This window comes from Poecilia mexicana, unplaced genomic scaffold, assembly GCF_051168715.1.
Source record: "Poecilia mexicana isolate PSO_F unplaced genomic scaffold, ASM5116871v1 scaffold_4, whole genome shotgun sequence".
Classification (NCBI taxonomy): Eukaryota; Metazoa; Chordata; class Actinopteri; order Cyprinodontiformes; family Poeciliidae; genus Poecilia; species Poecilia mexicana.
This window is the reverse complement of record NW_028263373.1, coordinates 27,024,454-27,046,742: the sequence shown is the minus strand read 5'-3', so window position 1 is coordinate 27,046,742 and position 22,289 is coordinate 27,024,454. Positions and strand designations below refer to the sequence as shown.

At 39.3% G+C, this 22,289-nt stretch overlaps 2 protein-coding genes across 5 annotated transcripts in view; one reads left to right on the top strand and one right to left on the bottom strand.

The window, feature by feature from the left end:
• Positions 1-52: 52 nt before the first annotated feature.
• LOC106908521 (uncharacterized) lies at positions 53-2,434 on the top strand. 3 transcript variants are annotated; one of them, XM_014974664.2, is made up of 4 exons: positions 53-226; positions 629-1,024; positions 1,934-2,044; positions 2,131-2,434. In XM_014974664.2, exons 2-4 carry the CDS (start codon positions 663-665, stop codon positions 2,174-2,176), a joined length of 519 nt encoding a protein of 172 aa, XP_014830150.2. In that variant the 5' UTR covers positions 53-226; positions 629-662; the 3' UTR covers positions 2,177-2,434. The 3 variants fall into 3 exon arrangements, with proteins under 3 accessions (XP_014830150.2, XP_014830140.2, XP_014830133.2); XM_014974654.2 differs by having other exon boundaries at positions 626-1,024; XM_014974647.2 differs by having other exon boundaries at positions 524-1,024.
• Positions 2,435-8,061: 5,627 nt separating this feature from the next.
• rab6ba (RAB6B, member RAS oncogene family a) overlaps positions 8,062-22,289 on the bottom strand; it is a 57,445-nt gene continuing 43,217 nt past the window's right edge. For both annotated transcript variants that reach the window (XM_014974686.2, XM_014974695.2), the window contains exons 6-8: positions 20,240-20,333; positions 18,429-18,495; positions 8,062-10,123 (exon numbers count right to left, since the gene is read on the bottom strand). In XM_014974686.2, coding sequence (XP_014830172.1) covers positions 10,059-10,123; positions 18,429-18,495; positions 20,240-20,333 — 226 coding nt within the window. In that variant the 3' untranslated portion in view covers positions 8,062-10,058. The remainder of the gene's footprint in view (positions 10,124-18,428; positions 18,496-20,239; positions 20,334-22,289) is intronic.

Below are 22,289 nucleotides of genomic sequence, written 5' to 3'. Positions count from 1 at the left end.
CCACCTGCTTTCGGTCAAACGGCGAACAAAGAGCGCCTCCACCTCTCTGCTCCCCCAGCTGTTGTTGGGAGGGCTTTCGACCGGGTAGAAATAAAGAGAGACGTTCCTGTTCCGCCCCCACAAACGCTGCAGAGAGTCCTGACAGGCGGCAGCCGAGCCGGACTCTCACTCTGTTCACAGCAGCGACACTGAAAGAGACGAGACAGATCGGAGTCAGCTCAGCTAAGTACGGCGTTATTACTGTAAGCTTTATTCTGTGACCAGGATAAAGATCATATGATGCTATCTTGCTTATTAGATCCATTTCTGTTTCCATAGAGCTCTTTTAAATGCATGTTTTATAATAATGTGTTAACAAAGCAATCTAAACTTTTTATTGATGTTTGACTTATCTGTAGAAATTTGAATGTTATATTTTTCTATTATCTGCTGAACTTGAATAGAAAATTAGACTTTTTTAAAAGGCTTGTAATCTCTGCAGCTTCACTCTAGTAACATATTCATACATAATTTGATTCTCTAGGGAGAGTCAGCGTGGGAATTTGAATTAACTGCTCTGACACATCATTGGAAGCCTTTCAGATCACCTTCAGGGATTTATTATTATTAATATTATTCACCGCAGCAGCAGAAGGAGAAAAACTCCCAGTGTGCGCCTAACCATGGTCCTGTGTGAGGATGGCGAGTGCAGCGTCTGCCTCCTGCCGTACTCCCGCATGGACCGGATACCCCGGGTGCTCCACTGCAGGCACACCTTCTGCGAGCCGTGCCTGGAGACAATATCCCGGCTGAGGAGCGGGCACCTGGCCGTGTCCTGCCCGCTGTGCCGTCGGGTCACCTGCATAGGGCAAGAGCGCAGCCTGCAGGAGGCCCTGTGGGTCGACCTGGAGCTGTGGGAGCGGATACAAGAGGCCGCAGTGGTGGAAGAACAGGAGGAGGTGGAGGAGGAAGAGGATGGACAGAAACGAAGAGCGGCGGTGCAGAGGGTGGAGGCTAAACAGCAGCCCGCATTACAGGCCGAGTGGTGAGTTCATGAAAAGAAACACCAGTGTTTAACTGGAAAACGAGTCTATTTTTACTCTCCCGGAAATTTGATTTTCCAAAGCCATTTTTTGTCGCCACACAGAGATGGTATAAACATAAATATGGGGGCTTGTTTCTGGGAACAAAACACACTTCAGGCATTTATTCCACTGAAGGGTTGGAACGATTAATCCTATTAATCACAAGGAATCGATTATTGAACTAATCATCAACTAATTTAGTAGTGATCAATCGTTAACTGGAGCATACAGACTCAGAAAGAACAACTCAGAGTAATTAAGTTAAAACTGCACAAAAAATATACATTTTGAATCTGTGATTTAAAAAAATTAACTTTGTAAATATATATGTAACTCCTCAAATGACATAATTTTAGATTTACCTGGTTCAAATTAGGTAAAAAAAAAAAAAAAAGACAAAAAACAAAGAAAAAATCTGTTAAGTTGAGTAGAAGGGTTAAAGTTTTCACATGTTGATGTTCGAAGAATGTTTCACAAGCATTCGCTAACGAAATGCCACATTGTTACATTTTAGGCAATAACATGTTTGTTATTTTAAAATGAACTGAATTATTTATTTATTTGCATCTTTTAATGTATTTCTACTATTGTTAAAAAAAAAGGTTGAAGTGGTTTTATGAAAAATCTGCAGAATGGGCCAATTTTTTAAATCCGATTAATCGTCAGAATAATCAATTAGTGAATCAATGGCTAGTTGCAGCCCTGTGGGAGCATCTGAGCGCCTTCAGGAATAAACTTAGGAATTCCTTACATACCGAGGCGCTAGCACGTGGGTGCTAAGCTGCAGACGTCCCATTAGCGCCTGAGCTCTGCAGCGCCGCACTCTGCCACAGGAAGCTCATCTCCCGCTCCGTCTTCCCTCTCCTCAGCGTTTCCTGGAGGCCGGCGGCCCTGGCGCGCTGCAGGCTGCCCTCTCTGTTACGGAGGTTCAGCTGGACCAAGCCGCACCGGGAGACCGTCATCCCCGGCAGCAACAACGTGTGAGTTTTCAGTTCCAGGACGGTCATTAGAGCGGACTCTGAGAGGAAAGAAAGAGACTCAAGATGTTTGTTTTTGTTTCATTTAGGGAAATGAAATCCTGGCGCCGACTCTCAACAGACGACGTCTTCTAAGAAATGCAGCCGGCGGATCCATTTGTCTTCCTGTTGGGAGACGGTTTTGTCCTCAGCTGAAGGTCTTCCCATTATTTCATCCAGGCTTAAATCTCCCAGCTGGTGCAGTGGGATTTAGTTCAGCTGTCCCAGTCCGGCTAACGCCCCCCAAACCCCTCACAGCAGATGGTCTGCTCGTCATCACTCAGTGTAACTTATTCTTTTCTTTATTTATGACAGTTTGTTGACAAAGTTTGTAATTAAACTATTTTTAAAATATTTCTCTTCCACATTTTTTTTTCTTTCTTTCTTTGTGATTTTAAGGAATCATGAACTCCAGCTTGAAAACTCTTCCCTCCATCTTTCAAGAAGTATTTAAGTCAGAGCATGAATATGATAATGTGACTAGAACTTTATGCACAGCAACAACAACAAAAAGAAAGCTTTGCATAAAACACCCAGTCAGCCATGAAAGTGGATTATAATCTTCATTCATCGAGCATCTGGCAAATTTTCCACGTTAAATGATATCAGAGAACTGGATCGTCACTTTGAAGGGAACGCCCTTCGTTCCCCTGCCTGCCTGTGTCTGTGCTGGAGGGTTCTGTTGTTATGAAGTGTGCTGTCACACACGCACACACACGTCTCACTCCGGAGCCGTTGTTTCAGCACAAATTTGTTTCGCCTCAGTCATATTAAGGTCAGTGCAGTGAGAATCCGTTAGTCGTCCCGCTGGTTTAGCAAACAGCAGGCTGCCTCAGCTGCAGATCTCTTAAAGAGACAGTCCCACTTTAACACCTGTTATTAATCTGACTGAGCCTTTCAATTCCCTTTTTCCATGTTTTCATGTTAAAGCCTCAGTGTGATTTATTTGGGATTAAATGTGAGAGATCTAAACCACAGGTGTCAAACTCAAGGCCTGCGGGCCAAAACCGGCCCACCACGGCTATTAATGAGACCCTCTACTACTTAGAGGGCCTCATAAATTGAAGTTTTAAGATAACAGCTACATCCTTGAATATTATTTTATCAGTTAACTTTAACCAGTTTTCAACTATGTAGGACCAAATTACATTATTGTGAAAATATATTACAGATGGACACAATTTTATCATTTTCTGACACACAGGTGTGTAATATTTTAACTATTTGCTAACGGGTAATTTTGTCTCAATTTTCTTTGGGGCTATTCATGATCAATGAACATGAATTTGGCTTCCCTTCTATTATCCTGTTTGTATGTTTAGTGTTTGCACCTTTCTCTACCACACTTTTTTCCTTCCACTGAACTTTCTACAAACATGTTTGGATACAGTACTCTGAACAACCAGCTTCTTTAGCATTTGGTGCTCGTTCTACCGACCCAACAGAGAACATGTTTGGAATCAAATGGGCTCATTAGGTTTTGACAACGTTTAACTTTTTCACAATATTCTAATTCTCTGATTCACCCAATTTTGGGTTTTTATTCTCTGTAAGCTACAATAATCAAAACTACAAGAGAAAATGCTTAAAATACTTTACTCCATGCGCTATCAATCTATCCATATAATGCAGGTATTGCATGACAGAAAATATTTTTCATCATGTACTAATTTTCTTTAGACTAATGTTCTCCAACAACTCCACAGAGCAGCTTTGTGTGGTTTAAATACTTTTACAAAGCCTCATATATTCCTCCAAAATGACTGTCATCATCGCACTAACATCATTTTATTGATTATTTCTATTAAAAAGCTGAATGTATAACCTTAACCGGGACGAGCATCGTTGGAGATTATCTCCCAGGCGGCGAACCTGCAGGGACAAGCAAGAGTTTCAGTTTCACAACACATTTCCTGACTCATCATGTGTTACTTGTTGTGTTTATATTTAGGATTAAAGTTGAACTGAGAAGGAAGGAACTCCCAGTGATGTTACAAACACATTCTGTTACAAATATTCTGCCATTTAGCATCAGACATATTCAAAGTATGTCTAATTTAATTATTGGTATCCGTAAAATAAAACTGCCCATAGTAAGCAAACTCCAGATATACATAAATAAAAGTAAATGAAAGCTTAATGATCTGCACACACAGCAGTGGCTGCCTAACATATTCAGGCAGTGGTGAGGCCAAACAACCACTTAACAACAGGAATTCCAGCAATGTAATCTTTGAAACAACATTGAGTAAACACTTACCAGGGTTTGCTAAGTACAGGTGCTGGTCATAAAATTAGAATATTGTGATAAAGTTCATTATTTTCCATAATGTCATGATAAAAATTAAATTGTCATATATTTTAGATTCATTGCACACCAACTGAAATATTTCAGGTCTTTTATTGGTTTAATTTTGATGATTTTGGCAAACAGCTCATGAAAACCCAAAATCCCTGTCTCAAAAAATTAGAATATTATGAAAAGGTTCTCTGAACGAGCAATAAAAATAATCATCTGAATCAACAAAGTAACTCTAAACACCTGAAAAAGATTCCTGAGGCCTTTAAAAACTCCCAGCCTGGTTCATTACTCAAAACCGCAATCATGGGTCAGACTGCTGACCTGACTGCTGTCCAGAAGGCCATCACTGACATCCTCAAGCAAGAGGGTGAGAAACGGAAAGAAATTTCTGAACGAATCGGCTGTTTGCAGAGTGTTATATCAAGGCACCTCAGTGGGAAGTCAGTAGGAAGGAAAAAGTGTGGCAGAAAACGCTGCACAACGAGAAGAGGTGACCGGACCTTGAGGAAGATTGTGGAGAAGGGCCGATTCCAGACCAAATTAAATTTTCATCTCCATAAAACTTTTCAGCAGATGGAAGCATGAAGTGCTCCAAAATCTTCTGATAGCTGCTGCATTGATCCTGCCCTTGATAAAACCCAGTGGACCAACACCAGCAGCTGACATGGCACCCAGACCATCACTGACTGTGGGTACTTGACACTGGACTTCTGGCATTTTGGCATTTCCTTCTCCCCAGTCTTCCTCCAGAGTCTGGCACTTTGATTTCCGAATGACATGCAAAGTTTGCTTTCATCCGAAAAAAGTACTTTGGACCCCTGAACAACAGTGGTCCAAAGTGCTGCTTCTCTGTAGCCCAGGTCAGGCGCTTCTGCCGCTGTTTCTGGTTCAAAAGTGGCTTGACCTTTGACCTGGGGAATGCGGCACCTGTAGCCCATTTCCTGCACACGCCTGTGCACAGTGGCTCTGGATGTTTCTACTCCAGACTCAGTCCACTGCTTCCCCCAAGGTCTGGAATCGGCCCTTCTCCACAATCTTCCTCAGGGTCCGGTCACCTCTTCTCGTTGTGCAGCGTTTTCTGCCACACTTTTTCCTTCCTACTGACTTCCCACTGAGGTGCCTTGATATAACACTCTGCAAACAGCCGATTCGTTCAGAAATTTCTTTCTGTTTCTCACCCTCTTGCTTGAGGATGTCAGTGATGGCCTTCTGGACAGCAGTCAGGTCAGCAGTCTGACCCATGACTGCGGTTTTGAGTAACGAACCAGGCTGGGAGTTTTTAAAGGCCTCAGGAATCTTTTTCAGGTGTTTAGAGTTACTTTGTTGATTCAGATGATTATTTTTATTGCTCGTTCAGAGAACCTTTTCATAATATTCTAATTTTTTGAGACAGGGATTTTGGGTTTTCATGAGCTGTTTGCCAAAATCATCAAAATTAAACCAATAAAAGACCTGAAATATTTCAGTTGGTGTGCAATGAATCTAAAATATATGACAATTTAATTTTTATCATGACATTATGGAAAATAATGAACTTTATCACAATATTCTAATTTTATGACCAGCACCTGTATATTAGGTAATATACATTCCTGTGTAGGGATGCTTAATCCACACAAACAGTTACAATGTCTGTGACTGTACAGTACAGGTGAGCAGCACCTGATGGCAAACAGAGCTTCTCACTGCAAGGCAACAGAGCTAACACGTTAGTCACCTTTTAAGCCAGGTTCTAAAAAAAGAACTGGAAAATAAATTAACACAGTTAAGACAATAACAATAGCCACATCAAACTAGCTCATTTCCTTATTAGTTCTAGAGGAGGAAAGTTATTTCAGATCAATGTTTTCTAGTTAATTAGTTTATTAAGAAGAAACATTTCTATCTTCTCTATTGTGTTAAAAAAAAGTCGCTTACAAAATTAATTTGTCATGTTATAATCAATACAATTCCTGAAAATTTCAAATAATCTTCGCTGCAGCAACTCCAAAGATTCTTCTAAAAAGAGTAAGAGGACTTTCAGTCACTCCTAATTTCTTTACACTTTCTTCAAATGAGACAAATTTAAATTTAAAGTAGTGTTTACCTTTAGTTCATCCTGGTACCATAAAAAAACAATAAGGTCAAACAACTTCAGCCGCAGGTGAACGACATCTTTAGCAGAGATCAGGCAATATTGAGAAATGAAATTAAATTCAAGGTCAAATAACTCTTGCAGGAGATAACTGTCATACATGAATGAAATGCTAGTTTAGTTTATCTTGTCAGTGTACACATTCTTACTTTTTTATTAGTAAGAATAAAGCAACCATATTCGGTCACAGCTCTGCCACAAGATTGTTCTGGGTTGGAAACTGAAAGGTTTTGGAATAGGCAGCAGCTGTTTGGGAATCATCTTTTTGTTGGATCTGATGTTAAATTTCCTGTCTGTCATCCTTGGTAATTTTTCACAGCTTTAACTAAAGAAATACGAATGAACTGTCTTAATGACAGGCGGCTGATAATATGCCTATTTAAAAATGAGGATGTTGATATTAAAAACAAAACACATTTATGTTACACTTTCTTCCAAATATCCCCTTTAGAAGTTACACCCCACATCTGTCTCATTTTTTTATCAGGTGGATTAACTATAGATTTTTTTGGTGACCAACTTCTTCCAATTGAATAATTACTATTGTAATTCTGAAAAAAATATTTGTATAATATTGTATTATTACAATATTATACAAATATTGTAATAATATTGATTCTCCGCACATTTTACTGTCCTTGTTAATTTGTGTCCTCACTAGTATTTAAAATTTTTACTTCCGAGGAATTAACCTTATGACTCAAAAGAGCACGTCATCAGACAGAAAATAAAGAGCTACCTGCTAGCTTGCCAATTAGCCGTGTATTAAAGTTTTCAAACTGCTCTTTCCTGTATCTGCATTTCTAGAAAAACAAAACAAAACAAAAAACACTTCTAACATGTTAAGTAAATTTTGGTTTCTTACTGTGTTGGACATGACAATCAGTACAGCACTGAATTATATTTTAGTAAATAAAACAAAGACACTTACATGTGTGCTGCTATAAGTTAGCAAGGATAGGCTAGCAGTGAAACTGTAAGACCCAGTTGGACTATTTAGAAAGATATCTTGTAACAAAGAATCAAATGGTAATGCATTTCAAATTAAGCTATTCGTGTTTTCTGTTAAGCAACTACCAAATTGGGATTTTATTCAATTTTAGTCAGAAAACAACATTAATGAAGGAAATACAAAAAACTTAATATTTTTTTATGAAAAAGTTAGACTCTTATGTCACAATTGATACCTAAAATTTGCAAGCAAAGCAAAGAATTTAAGAGCATCAGTGTTATTGTAATTTTCCACTTCTATGTTTTGACTGCTATGGTTTACTCTGGTGTTGGCTAATAGGAAAGCCGAATATCTGGTTATATTAGTCTCACTGAAACTGGGTATTTTTACTGAGTCAGGACAGAAACTACGGTTCCTCTGCATGTACACACTTGCAGGTTGTTGGTTAATAAGAGTGAATATTCCTCTAAGTAATGACGGTAATATTTTGTATAAGGTTAGGTTTTTAACTTGAAAAACAAACATGTCCATTTGAAACAATCAAATCAAATGATGAGAAAAGGAAATAGTACAAAAGACCCTCATGCAGAAGGTTGGTAATAAGACATCTTTATTAACCATTTGTAGAGACATGCTAGATCTCTGTACAGTGTGAATGAGAACCAGGTCAGCAGTAATCAGGTTTGATGCACTGATCTGTGATAGTACAATCACAAAAATCAGCAGGGAGACCATCCCGTCCCCTGCTCCAACACGCAAAGATCCCATTTACGTCCCTCAGTCCATCTCTGTGGAATGTTGAAATGGGCCGTCAACAAATAAAGGCGGACTCTCCCATATTCAGGGTTTAAATACAATGGAGTATCTCCAAAATTCAATCTGAAAAACAAATACTCTAGTTATTTGTTAAGAGTGCTTTTCTTACAAGGAACCACAAACATTTTGTTGCAAAATGGACCCACTGTTGAGGGAAGTTCAATGGCACTTTATTTTCGTGTGTTTGTATTCTGGTGAACGTTTCCTGCGATATTTTAACCAGCTGTTTTACCATTTGGCTCATTATGTTGGTTAGAGTTTGTTTTAGAAGTGTGCTCCATATATAGGTATGTGAAAACAATTCAAAACCAACGCTTCTACTCTAGGACACACTACTCCAAATTGTATGGAAATTAACAAACATTTCCTTTTAACGGTTTACATTTTCACTCTATATCTAAAACACATTCTGCAAAAGTGCTGTAAAGACTTCACATCAAAGACACATCAAATCGAAGTAGTGTTCTTAGCACTGGCTGACTTCACCACCAGAACGTTATGATAACTGGCCCCGAAGGCGGAAAGAAATAGTCCATAATGTCAACATTTTCATTCAGTTTAAACACAAGCAGGAAAAAAAACAAACAAACGTGGAGATACGTTATGCGACAGTTTCTTTAACGATCAGACACTTCTTTGAATTAAGCGACTGTACAATTAGAATGAAGCGTCTCCCAACTTCATAACCTGAAAGGTCTACATGTGCAAATTAGTCTTTAGTCGGTGAGGAAACAGAAGAAGAACGTTTTAAGGGTGTAGTTGATCCGTCTGCTCAAAGGGCATACGGCAGAGGGCTGGACTCTTCGCTGCTCGTTTACAGCGATCTGCATACACAGATCATCATTAAACACATAATTCTCCCACAGCAGCTGGACGGACACAGTCCGTGACGTACAGACCGAAGGTGTCCTTAAAGAGAGCCGGAATGTAGCGGGAGTGAAGTGACGTGACAGTGGCCCTCAGTGGAACTGCGTTCTAATGCCGTCCATACAGAAAGCACAAATTCACACACACGGCAAAAAATAGAAAATAAAAATGAAATCAAAAGCTCGTCAGAAGTCAAGTACAGAAACCCAGCTCTTAGAACGCTGTGCAATCAAGTCACTGGTGGAATATTACATTTTTCAAACTCGTGTACACAGGTAGACAGTACCTATGCTTTACAACTAGGCATGCATTACATACTCTGGACTTTACAGCTCGGATTGATCCGTAATGTCTGAAATACAAATGTGAGGATAACAGCAGGGCTACAGGCAGGAAGGCTGTGATTGGCTGTTCTGTAATTAGCTCTGAGATGCTGAAGAATAGTCGATGATAAAGCTGAAAACGTTATTTGTTTTGCGATTGCCCACAATCGTCGTGGCACACAATACGGTGTGGTCTGTTCTTCAGGCTCTCAGACATGTTCTCGTTTTCCTAAAGTATATAGAGAAAAAAGCTTCCAGAGGAATCCACCTTGTTATACAAAAATATGGAAAAAAAAGAAACCTTTTACTTTTCCACATGGGAGAACTAAATCTATTCTCAGATTAGGGTTTTTTTTTGGGAGGAAGTTTTACCAAGTCATACCACTTTTTTCTTTACTTTTTTGTGTGTGGCATTTTTGTTAAAGTAGACCCAATTTCACATATTGCTAGTTCCAACCGATCAGCGGTCGGATGAGGAAACCGGGATCTCAACGTGCAAAGTCAACAGCGGGGTTAACCAATGGGAAGCAAAGTAACAAAGCGTGTGACGTCAATGATGGAGATCCACGGAGGAACCATGAGCACTAACAGGAGCAGCCGCTTTCAGTGGTCTGGGGCTCCTGGGGTTTGTCCAACTTTATGTCGATCACTGAAAAATATTATTAAGGAAGCCAAGCAAGCAGGTTGACAGGACATTGTATAGATCATTAAAACTCAGATAGGTTAAACAGAGAGACTTTTCAAGTATTTATAATTGCCTATCAGTGTTTCTGAAAACCGGAGCCAACAGTGCAGATAAACTGCAGGCCCTGAACGCCTCAGCGGTCCCACAGGTTGATCAACTCCATCTTGCAAAAGGAACATAAATCATCAAAATTATCAGAAGCACTTCAAGAAAATAATTTTGTATGCAATAAATATATATAGAAAGTGTTTTACTTTTTGAATTGAATAAAATAAATTCACTTTTTGGAAGATAGGCAGCTTAAAACAGAACACACAAAGACACTAGCTGCACTGCAAGTTTCCAACCTCTAGATGGCGCTTTTTCCTAACATTCCAATAATTCACCAATGAGATTCTGAATGAATCTGAGCAGAGTCACAGCGGGTTTGGTGCCTGTCTGCAGCAATCACTAGCAGAGAGGTGAGTTACATCATAGAGGGTCATCAGCCCGTCACACAGGCAGACTGGAACAACAGCCATGTGTTGTACACACGTACGCACACACGCACAGAAACTGAAGGGGAAATTAGAGAGAGCAATAAAATGAACGATTCTGATTTTGAGCTGTGGGAGGAAGCTGGAGTACCCAGAGAGAACATGCCAACTCTATAAAGAAAGACCCCAGGTTGAGGTTTGAACCCTGGAACTTCTTTCTGCAAAGCAACAATATTACACTGCAAAAAACACAAAGTGTTAAGTATTTGGTTAGCGTTTCTAGAAAGAAGACAAAACTAACTCATAAGTGACTTTGCAGAAAGATACAGGAGCTTGATTTAAGTGAAAATTCCTTAACTGATGAAAACATACTGGTCCACCGGCAGATTATTTCACTTATAACAAGACATTTTCCCCATGGTGAAAGTGAAATCACCTGCCAGTGAAACTAGCATTTTGCAATCAGTATTAAGGAATCCTTGGCTTGTGAAACAAGCTCCGATGTTTCTCTGAAACTTTATTTTTAGGTTAGTTTAGTCTTGTTTCCATTCTGTTAAGATATTTGCACAAGAAACTAGACTACAAATACTTGGTAGGATTTTTTTCAATTAAAACAGTCATGTTAAGTGAAAAAAAATCTGCCAGTGGAATCAGTACTTTTCCATTAATATTAAGGAATTACTGACTTAAAACAATCTCCTATATCTTGCTGAAAAGTTACTTCTAAGTTGGTTTTGTCTTATTTCATGTTCACCAAGATATTTTCACTAAAAACTAGTAAGATTTTGTGTTTTTGCAGTGTATTAACCATCCCACACTTATAAACAGGGTTCTATTTTTATTCATTCCTTGCAACAGTTTTTTGGACAAAGAGAAAGCGTCCAAGTGATGCAGCCCCGTCCGTCTGCTGTATTATGATGGAGACATTAACTTTGAATGAATCCTGGCTTAAATCACTGTGGAACAATTGCCTAGCTAATGAGCCAAGGCTGCAAAAAATAAATAAAAAACACAGTGCTATTCCAACTTCATCTTAGAGACACAAAAAGCACATCCTGGCTAATCCAGACCTTCTAGTAAACATGAAGGTGCAGCAGTAGCAGCCTCTTCTTTATGGGGAAACAAACACGTTTGGCCTACATGTGTGCAAACTAGATCCAAACAGTCCCAGCGTGGCTGTCAAGCAGCCCGGTACGAGGTGGAGCCTCGCCGTGCGGTCGCAGCTAGTGTCTCTGGGAGTGGCGTGGCTCGTTCCCGCTGTTTTACAGTGGAGCGCGTGGTGGTATGATGTCATTTGAAGGGCAGCGGTTTAACGCGGCGCGTGCCAGAGCGTTCCTGCGTGGACCGGCTCGCCCCAGCTGGAGGATGGGAGCGCGCGTGTCAGCTGCCAACATCACCAAACCAAATGAGCCTCGTCAGTCATGAATATTTTAGCGGTCGGCATAACTCAGTAATGGCTGTGGCTCCAGCTCAAGACGATTTGAAATTTCTCAAGAGTAGTTTTGTCGGCGCGGTTGTGTCAAGAGAGTGGAAGAGACACTCGAATGAGCCGGAAGCTAGTTTTTACATCATTAAAAACACAAAATAAAACGATACAAATTTGAATTTATACAAAATACACAGTGATGAATATGTTTATTATCCAGTAGCTATACCATCCTAATCTATTAAGGGAAGAGGGGAAGCTGCAACCTTATTGAAAAAATGAACAGGGCAGCTTCAAATTAAATGAAATGTGTACGTTTGTTTTGTTTTTTTGTTGTTTTTTGCTCCTCCTGCTTTAAGGCCGTCATTTGATTTCTTCCCTCTGTTTGCCTGAGTAAAGCTGCAGGTGTTTGCGGCATGCTGGAGTAGTCTGGTTCATAGTGAAATCCCAAATGGGATTTTCTTGTCAAATTAAAGCGCTTTCCCCAGATCAGAACCTGACGAAGAGTAATCAGCGTGACTGAAAGGCAAACTGAATGTAAATCATGCTGCTTTGCAGGGAAACAGCAGGTACACGACATGACTTATTCTCCTTAATCTTGTTCCACAATTCTCATTATTATTATTATTATTGGGATTTTGTTGTTGTGATAAACTAACAAAAAGTAGAGCTTAATTGTTCAGAGGGACGTGAGTTACACATGAGCTTGGCTTGTGGCAAACTGCAAAAGAGATTTCTCACCAACTCCTTTCAACCAGAGATGCTCACAGATAATTTCTTCCAAGTCTCAAGTCTTTAGTCCACAACTGAGATAAAACTTTTCTTATTAAATCCATAACATCGTCGGCCTCTGACCCTGCATGACTGTAGTCAGGAATCCAGACCCGTACCCTGCAAAAACAATAAATCTGACACATTATTCTATCTAAGTACCATTCAAATAAGACAAAAATTAAGTTACAAGTTACTTTTCAGCAAGATATGAGCTTATTTTAAGTCAATAATTGACTAGTATTCATAAAAAGTACTAGTTTCATTGGTAGATAATTTCACTTACAAGACATTTTTCACATGTTATTAGTGAAATAATCTGCCAATGAAACTAACTTATTCATCAAAATTAAGGATTTATTGAGTCAAAACAATCTCTTATCTTGCTGAAACATTAACTTGTAAGTTAGTTTTGTCTTATTTCTAGAAACTAGAACAAAAATACTTGGTAATATTTCGTGTTTTTGTAGTGTACTGTTTCACTTTAGCAATCTTTTAATATCTATTTAGGAGTTATCTTTAATATTTAAATCAGTATCTAAAAATGTAACAAAAGATTGTTGCATATTATTTTGAAAATTGCTAAAATGTAATCTTTACCTTAACAGTAATAGTGGGCATTTCTGTTCCAAAAAGAAAAAAAAAGAAGAAATTAATTAAAGAATTTTTTCTTTAGATTTTTTATTATTTATAATGGCTAGGCTAACTCCTGATTATCCCTGCCTTCCTTCATATTTTCCATTCCTTTATATTGTGCACTAAGTTTAAATGGTTTTCTCCTCACTATGAGCTGGATAAGGTTGAATAATATTGAGAAACTATTATCAAAATTCACATTATAGCCTCTGTTTTCAATCTTAATAGCAAAGATGATCAAATATGAGACATAAATTACCAAAAAAAAAAAAATAAATAAATAAATAAATAAAAAACAGGATGGAAGTGCTTCTATTTTGACAATTTTAGCTGGAAGTATCTTTGTAAAGTTGCAGCTAGCTTAGCAGCAAGAGAAATGTGAGGGGTAAATTATGTTTATTATGATTTCTAAATGATCCAAAGCCATTTAACACAGCATTCATTTGGAGAGACATTAATGTAGCCATTATTATGAAGCTACAGCAAACATGAACAGATTGTTATGAGGCATTAACATCCCATAATCCACCAGCGTCACCGGCTCTGAAATCAAGCTCATCCTTTCACAATAAAACAGCTGCAGTCTGTCATTCACATACCGACTTCCCTTCACTTTTCATTACATACAGTTTAAGACTTGAGTCTCAGACTGGGAGACCAAGTCTAGTCTAGTTTAAAATAGTGGCAGTCAAAGTTGCACATTTAAAAATAAGTTTTTAATTTGCCATAATACGGGCTTCCAAAAAAGTTTAAATTACTTAATTTTTCCAGAAAATACAGAATTTTAAAATAGTTAATATTAGAGACGCAGCAATCAGATGTTACTGATTGCTACATCAGTTGGGTAGAGGTGGCAGTGTGCCTGGTCCATAAAGGCAGTTCTATTCAGTCTAACTCTATACTTTATGATCTGAGTGACGTCATACTTTATAATTTATTTTATATTATATCTAAAATTCCTAATTACATTTTAAAATCGGTTAGAACTGAGGAAAAATTTGATAATTGGTGAAAATTCCAAAGCCGTGCAAAATTACGTATTTTCCGCACTATAAGACGCACCTAAAAACCTTCAATTTCCTCAAAAGCCGACAGTGCGCCTTATAATCCGGTGCGCCTTATATATGGACCAATATTGAGCCACAACAGGTCCAGCAACGGACCTTGCCACAGGGGCCGCGTTTCATTGGCTAATGCCCATTTTAGGTCACAGTGCAGCTACCATGTGCGTGACCGTCTCACAAACACAAGCTACAGTAGTAAACATATGCTAATGTACATTGTGGACCATCAAAACCATGAATGCCGACTTACCCAGCCTTGCAAGAACAATAGGCATCAGTGATCTTGTCCACAGCTATATTTATGCTGAGGGTGTGAGGATCTGCTGTTTTCCTCATCTATCGGTAGCTTTTAGCTGTGACGTGCACAATGTTGGAGGCATCCAGTGGCTCAAACACCTTGATGTCGTCCAAAAAAGATGACATGAACTTGTTGGTTCCCCTGTCCATTGTCGTGGCTGATATGTTGTGAAAATCCGGCAGAAATGCTACGCTAATTAACTCAGATCGAAATGAAAGACGTCATGTTTACACAGACATGCAGTAGGCTGCTTACAGTTGGTCCACTACGGTAAGCAGCCGCCAACTTCTTTTTCCCCCTAGAAGAAGTAGTGCGCGGTGCATGCTGGGATAGTTGTCAGAACACTGGTTTGTTAATAAAGTTTGATAATACATTTAAAGGGGGGGAGGGGCAGGGGAAGAGAGACAGAGACTGCAGCGGCAGCGTGTCGGTTGGTCTGTGTTACCCAGAAAGCAGTTGGGCATAATATCGCAACACCAACACCGTGAGTGAAACAACGACTGGGCCAGCCTACTATATAAAGTACTCGGGGACCATTTCTTTATTAATGTGGATGTGTAATAATAGAGTATGAAGCATCTATTCTATGCGCCTTATAATGCGGTGCGCCTAATGTATGAAAAAAGTCCTAAAATAGGCCATTCATTGAAGGTGCGCCTTATAATCCGGTGCGCCTTATAGTGCGGAAAATACGGTAGCAATTGATCAGTGAATTTGGATTGGAGTTTGTGGTTGTGACTAAAATGTGGAAAAGTTCAAGCATTTTAAATGCACTGGACTCTGTTGGTGCAGCCAGTTCCTTTGTTTTTGTCAGTGTTTTCCTGGTAGCCCTGATGACCTCCGCACTGGTCTGGGTCAAGCGCCATGTTCAAACCCCGGAAGGATTAACGACACAACCATTAGGTAGGAAATTGTTTTCAGAAGCAGAGAGCGGAAACCAGAAACCTCCAGGCCTGCACATCATCATGACGCGCTCCCTTCCTACCTCCAGTTTAAATGCACCGATTACAGTTTCCTAAATGCTCCGTGTGCTAACTGGAGTCTGATTTGGACCCCTCCGCTGTCTGCTTCAAATCAAAACTCATCCTTTTGAATCTGGAGCCTCCCTGCCTCCGTGTGTGTTTGTGTTTGGTGCGTGGAGCCGCTCCACTGAGCGACCGTGTCAGCAGAGACGCATCGCTGCTGAGGAACTGTCATCACCAGCCATCCATCACCGCTCCTCCACCTCTCACATTCTGCCACACCGGGAAAGAAGAGGATGGAGAGTTATCTCCATCCTCTTCTTTAGTTTCTTTAGTTTACTGGCTGCTACTAATGAAAAGGTGGATGGAAATCTCAGTGGATGGAAAAGTCTGGTAGGTTACCAAGTTTATTCCTGCAGGAGCAGAGTTCACAAATAAATTACAGGAACGCTGCAGCGGGATGCGCGGGAGCAAGCGTTCCCGTGCTGGGCTGCGGTCTGCCTGATTTAGGCAGATAAATGCTGCCGCGTTCGTCGGGACAACAGGAGACCCCTTAAAAGTGAAGGAGTAATGACAGTGCAGCGTGCGCACGGCGCGACCGCAAGCAATTTTCTAGCTCATCTACAGTTTCCATAGAGATGCAACTCTGCGGTTGTGGAGTAGAGGAGGATGTGGAGGGCTGCTGCACCCAGGGGGAGGAACGGTTACAGAAACGGTCGGCGCTCACAGACGGAACAAAGAGACAAAAACATACAGAATGATTGTTGATTTATTAATACTACGAAGTACTATATGAGACGGTGCCAGACTAATGGTACATTAATGTGGCTCTTGGGCAACACATATTTTTCTTGTAGTTTAACATACTGTTTTGTTTGTTTATTTCTAGGCCTGTTGCAATAAGAAATAACTCAATGAATCGTATGATAAATTAAGCTCAATAATTTCCATTTGAATGATTTATTGTTTCTCTTTTCTCTCTTTCTACCAAAAACTGGATGATAAAACTCTGGTGCTTTAGTTTCAACTAGCTCTTTTTTTAAGGACGGTTTTGTTTACAGAGACTTAAGACAACAAAACATTAAAGTGTGACAAAAAAAGGCATAAACAGGATCAATCTGGAAGAAACCAAATCCAGTTTCACAAATACTCATTAAACCCTGGAGATTGATGCTGTGTTTCACACCTGATGCAACATTGACCGTATTACTAAACCAAATAAACAGCATAAAAATCAGATGGAGTAGCAGAGCCTGGGGGTTCTCTTTTAGTTACTGATGGAAATTAAAGCAGAAAACGTCTCAGCTGCTCCATTTATCTCCAATAACATGTTGAAAAATGTCTCTGTTTGGCATATATTATTCCACCAAGAGCATATTTTGCATATCACCTTCACTTATTCTTCCCTTCCAACCAGAGCTGGTTTAACCTTGGGCGCGTTCTGCCACTCCAACAGAACAGGGGCTTGTTCTGAGGCAGTCTCTGGTTTTAACGGACAGACATGGCCGCCTGACCCAAGACAAGCTGACGGTTACCAAGACGATTTTCCCTAACAACCTATTTAATTAGACAGGTAGCTGACGTTAAATAGATTGCAAATGTAATTCCGTCAGGTCGTTCACAGTGCCGTGCTGCAGCATTCAGACGTCAAAGTTTTTCCCCCGTACAAAAATACAAAGGAAATACCCCATATTGGGATAACATGTGACAGACCAGCACAAATCAGGGGATAGTTGTGAGATAGAAGTGAAATGATTTGAGGGTTTAAAGCTAACAAAAATGAGAAAATGTTCTCAAATAACCTGAAATTAAATATACAAGAATCGATGCAAAACTGCATAAAATCATTGAATGCATTTTGCAATAATTTCTCCCACATATGTAATAAGTTTATTATATTTTCTGCCCATTATTACAAAATGCAGAGATAGATCTTTTTAAAGAAATGATGATGTAATAAACGTTCACAAAGTGCTTGTGTCCAATCATTAATCAATAATCATTATACTCCTAATAATAGTCATATGTTGTATGCTTTTAAGTTGAAACTCTGGTCAACAAATTCCAAACTTTTGGTAACAGACTCTGTATGAACCTACAACACAAAACGATTCAAAATGCCTTCAAGGATTTTATTACATTTTGTGTCATTATTACATAATGCAGCTTTAAAGACGTTTTATCACATCTTAAAGTTTGATTTTATCACATTATTGTTATACAGCCTTAAATACAGTCAGTGATACAATGGCATGACTGATATCAAGGCATATTTACATGATGCAATGGCCTAGTCAAAGTCCAGACCGAAATGCATTTGAGACTCTTTGGCAAAACTTAACATTTGATGTCAACAATGCTCTTCTAGCATTCTGACTGAGCTTTGGCAATTTCCCAAAGAACAGGCAAAAATATACAACAAAATATTCCAATTTTTATGTTAAAAATAACTTTTTTTTCCCCATTTCACTTCATAGTTATATGCTGCTTCATATTGGTCTATCACATAAAATACATTAGTGTTTGTAATGTGAGAAATTGTGGCAAAGATCAAGGGGCTATGAACACTAAAAAAAGTTTTCTGTTCACTGTTTGTAACTGTGCTATAACATTCATGCTTTTTTTTCAAAGGATACTTCCTTCTTTGCTGGTTTCCTGCATACTTTCCATCCCTGGGAGAGCAGCCGCCACGCGCCGGAACAGCTGGAAGACAGAAAAAACAAACAGAGACACTGTTGTTCCAGAAATATTTACTTAGAATTAAAAAAAAAAACATTTAGGATTTTTAATGTTCCATCTGGAAGAAAGGCTGTGTTTTTATGTTATGAGTCTGCCGGCACGGTGTCAGTCTGCTGCAAGATGACACAGCCAAACAAACAATGAGACACTGCAGCCTTTGGAGGCTGAACTGTGACCTTTGTTTCGGCTGCACAGAGTGACGGTCGGTGTTTTGGTGAAGAACGGCTTCCTCTGTCTGCAGGAGCTGCTGCAGGATGAGCGCGGCGCCTTCCATCAACACCGTCCACAGACTGACAACACAGCCCGCCATACACTTGTTTGTTCTTTATCCTGCAGACAACAGCTGCTTTAAACCAAACAACAAAACAATCAGCTGTTTAGAAACAGACTTGAACCAGAGGAGCCTTCTGCTTCTGTTTCTGTCTGGAATAATGAAAACCTCAGCGTTAGGTAACGAATGCAGTTCAGTTAGCAGAAATGGGCTAAGAGGAGAGAACTGCGTTGTGATTGGTGGGCTGTCCGACCAAATCAGGGAGCAGCAAGCGCTCAAAGGGAGGAGGATGAAACTGGAAGTTAAATGTCCAGTTACAAGGCACAGGAATGACTGACACTGCTGGAAGAGGAGTAGAAAAGAAATATCCTTACTGTCACACAAAAATATTAAAAATATGTTTAAAAATAAACTAAGAATAATATACTGCAGCGCAACAGTTAAATAACATAACATACAAATTCAGTTATCAAAAATGGTGTACTGCAATCGAAGGTAATGTGCAATTGAGTAGAATATGTAGTACTAAATGTGTAAAAAAAAAAAAAAAAAAAAAAAAACCCCAGAAAATTTACAATAAATGAACAATAAAACTGTGCAAACAACATAGATGCATAAATATCATTACTGATATAATTTTTTTATAAAAGTATTACTGATTGCACTTTAAAAATTAGGTATCTTTATGTTATTAAAGGTAAAGTTTAAACAGTAATGATTTCTTGGTTAATGTCAAGTTGTCATAAAGACATTTTGAATAATGTCAACTTTGTATTAAAAGTGTCATAATTTACCAAATGACGCTTTATGACAACAGTCATAAATATTCATGAAGGCTTATTCATATTCATGACAGGTGTTTATGACAGTGTCATGTCAGTCTTATTCAACCCCCTTCAAATAAAGTGTTACCTTATACTTTCCCCAAATTTCCTCCTCCTTTTTTATGACGTAATGCATAAACTCCCACAACAACAGCTTACACGTTAGGTTTCATTTACTTATTAGGAGTCAAGGTTGAACAAGTCTGAAGTCTTAGCTACAGAGTCAGCTACTAGGTGACACAAACTTCATTTTGTTTAGGCGAGTTGTGGCCTTTTGCTGTGACTCAATCTTGTTAATATTTACACTGAAACAATATTATCATTCCAAAAACACTGTCATTGATTTAATCGGGGTGCACCGATTTCAGTTTTCTGGCCGATCGGCGATTACTCATCTTTAAGAAAAACCTGACTTCCTGATTCCGATTCTGGCCGATACCAATTATTTTTGGTCAGAAATGTAGTTAAATATAGCATATAAGTCGGTGAGTTGGCAACAGTGGGGTGACGATTGACATTTTAATAGAGTAAATAATTGATTGACCATGATGTCCTGAGAAAGATTAGCGCTATGTAAGCATATTCCAGGTTTTATTTGTTGGAAAATTCTCACCTGTTTGACGTTGTAGCCCGTCTTGGCGCTGGTCTCAATGAACATGACGCTCAGCTCTTTAGCCCTCTGCTCGCCTTCCTCGATTGTAATTTGCCTGCAAATAAAAAGGGATCATCAGCATCAGCATCTGAATCAAGACACAAAACGGTGGTTGTTACGCTCACATAAACAACAAGCCAAAAGAAACTGTACGAGGAGACGAAAGCTCATTGTCATTTTAGGCAGGGAGGGAAACAACAGGTGTGTTTGGGTAACTGGGCGAGAGTGATTAATTACACTGTGTGAAGAGTTAATGATGGCAAATTTGAATCATGTTCAAATGAATGGGGCAGAGACTGCTTGGTTCTCGCCGACACAGAGACACCATCAGGTTTCCTGTGAGCACAGACGGAGACCTTTGGCCGAGAAAGGCATATTTTCTAACTCCAAGTTGGATAAGCTTCAATACTTAGTGGATTTAGGATAGCAGGTGATGTGTGTCTGTAATAAGGCGGGTGAGGCCTAAGGAGGTCAACGCACCATTTCAGGTTGTACATAACTATTGGACAGCTTCTGTTGTCAGACAAAATGAGCCAAAAAGAGATGTAACTAACTGCGAAAAGTCAAACATTACCAGACGTCTGAGGGATGACACACTCTTGAGATTCCTAAGACTTTGTGGCAACATCACAGAACAATTAAACATTTTGTTGTAAATAGTCAATGGGGTCGTAAGAAACGTGTAGAGAAAAAAAAATGCAAATTAACCCCCAAAGGATTAGAGAACAATCAAGTGTGAAGCAACCAGGAAGCCATTGTCTTCCAGTTCTGTTATATTTGTTGCTGCAACACAAAACACTGACCATCAACAGATTGTGTTACTGAAAAAAATTGGGAGGGCTACACTGGTCACTGATTATTTTTTTAAGTCAGAAAAGCTTACTGTTTACAGTTCTCACTTAACAGATTAAAATAAAAAAGTGAGATGGAAAAATGTGAGTTTTTTTTATTTAGTTACGTAACAATTCTTCCCCAATAATTGAGTGCATAGTGAGGTTTTGGTTTTTCTTCTTTTTAAAAAGCCAAAGTCTCACTTTTACTTTGAGGTTTCGTTAACATTTTGAATGAAGAGCACTATAGATGGCGATTAATAAGAATAATCCTCAAAAATAAGGCCTGCCTAATAACTGTGCACACGATAAACACATCTAACTAACAGGCTGCTTTCAACCCTTAAACACAGCAGTGCTAAATCAAACGGATGCTTCCCTCGTTCTCCAACACCTCCGTTGCGTCACAGCTCAGAGCGGAGTAATTCAGCACACATGAAATGGTAAAAGACGTCTGCAGCACACACAGGAAACGTTGAACCGGAGTTGCATTTCCATAATAACACCACCTGACAGAGTTACACCATTTCTTCTGCAACCATTTCTGGATGCTTCGGTCTGAATCGCAACTTAAACAGCTCTGCAGCTTATTTATCATCAGAGAGGCGGCTCCAGGGAAGCCGGAGGATGAATGTGCTGTCCTGGCAACATTCATGCCTTGCAAAGCAGCACTATGATTAAAATAGTAGAAATATGTGACTCCGCCTTTATGTGTGTCGCACTAATGATCCTATGCAAACAACAGCGAGGAAACAAAGTAACAGGACATAATCGTTATGGATCATGATTAAAATGTTTTAATTCTTTGGTACATCCTTCTATTTTTTAAACGTCGACTCTCTGGGATCGGTTGATCCTCAAACTCATGTCATTGTTGATCACCCAGAATAATATGATGAACTTAATCAAACATGACAATGAGTCTGAAAGAGTTTTCACGTTCAGACAGGAGCAGCTCGCCCCCCTGAGAGAAGGTCAGGACACACACAGACAAAACTCCAGATTGCTGTCAGCTATTAAATCATTTTAAACCCAATATATTTATAGCTCTGCAATGGGAACATTATGAGTTATTAAAGGTGACCTATTATGCTTCCTTGAAGAGGTTAGGATAGGCCTAAGCATGTTAATTACATTTCAAAACCCAAATCATTCTTAGGTCTTATTCTGCTCAGTTCTTC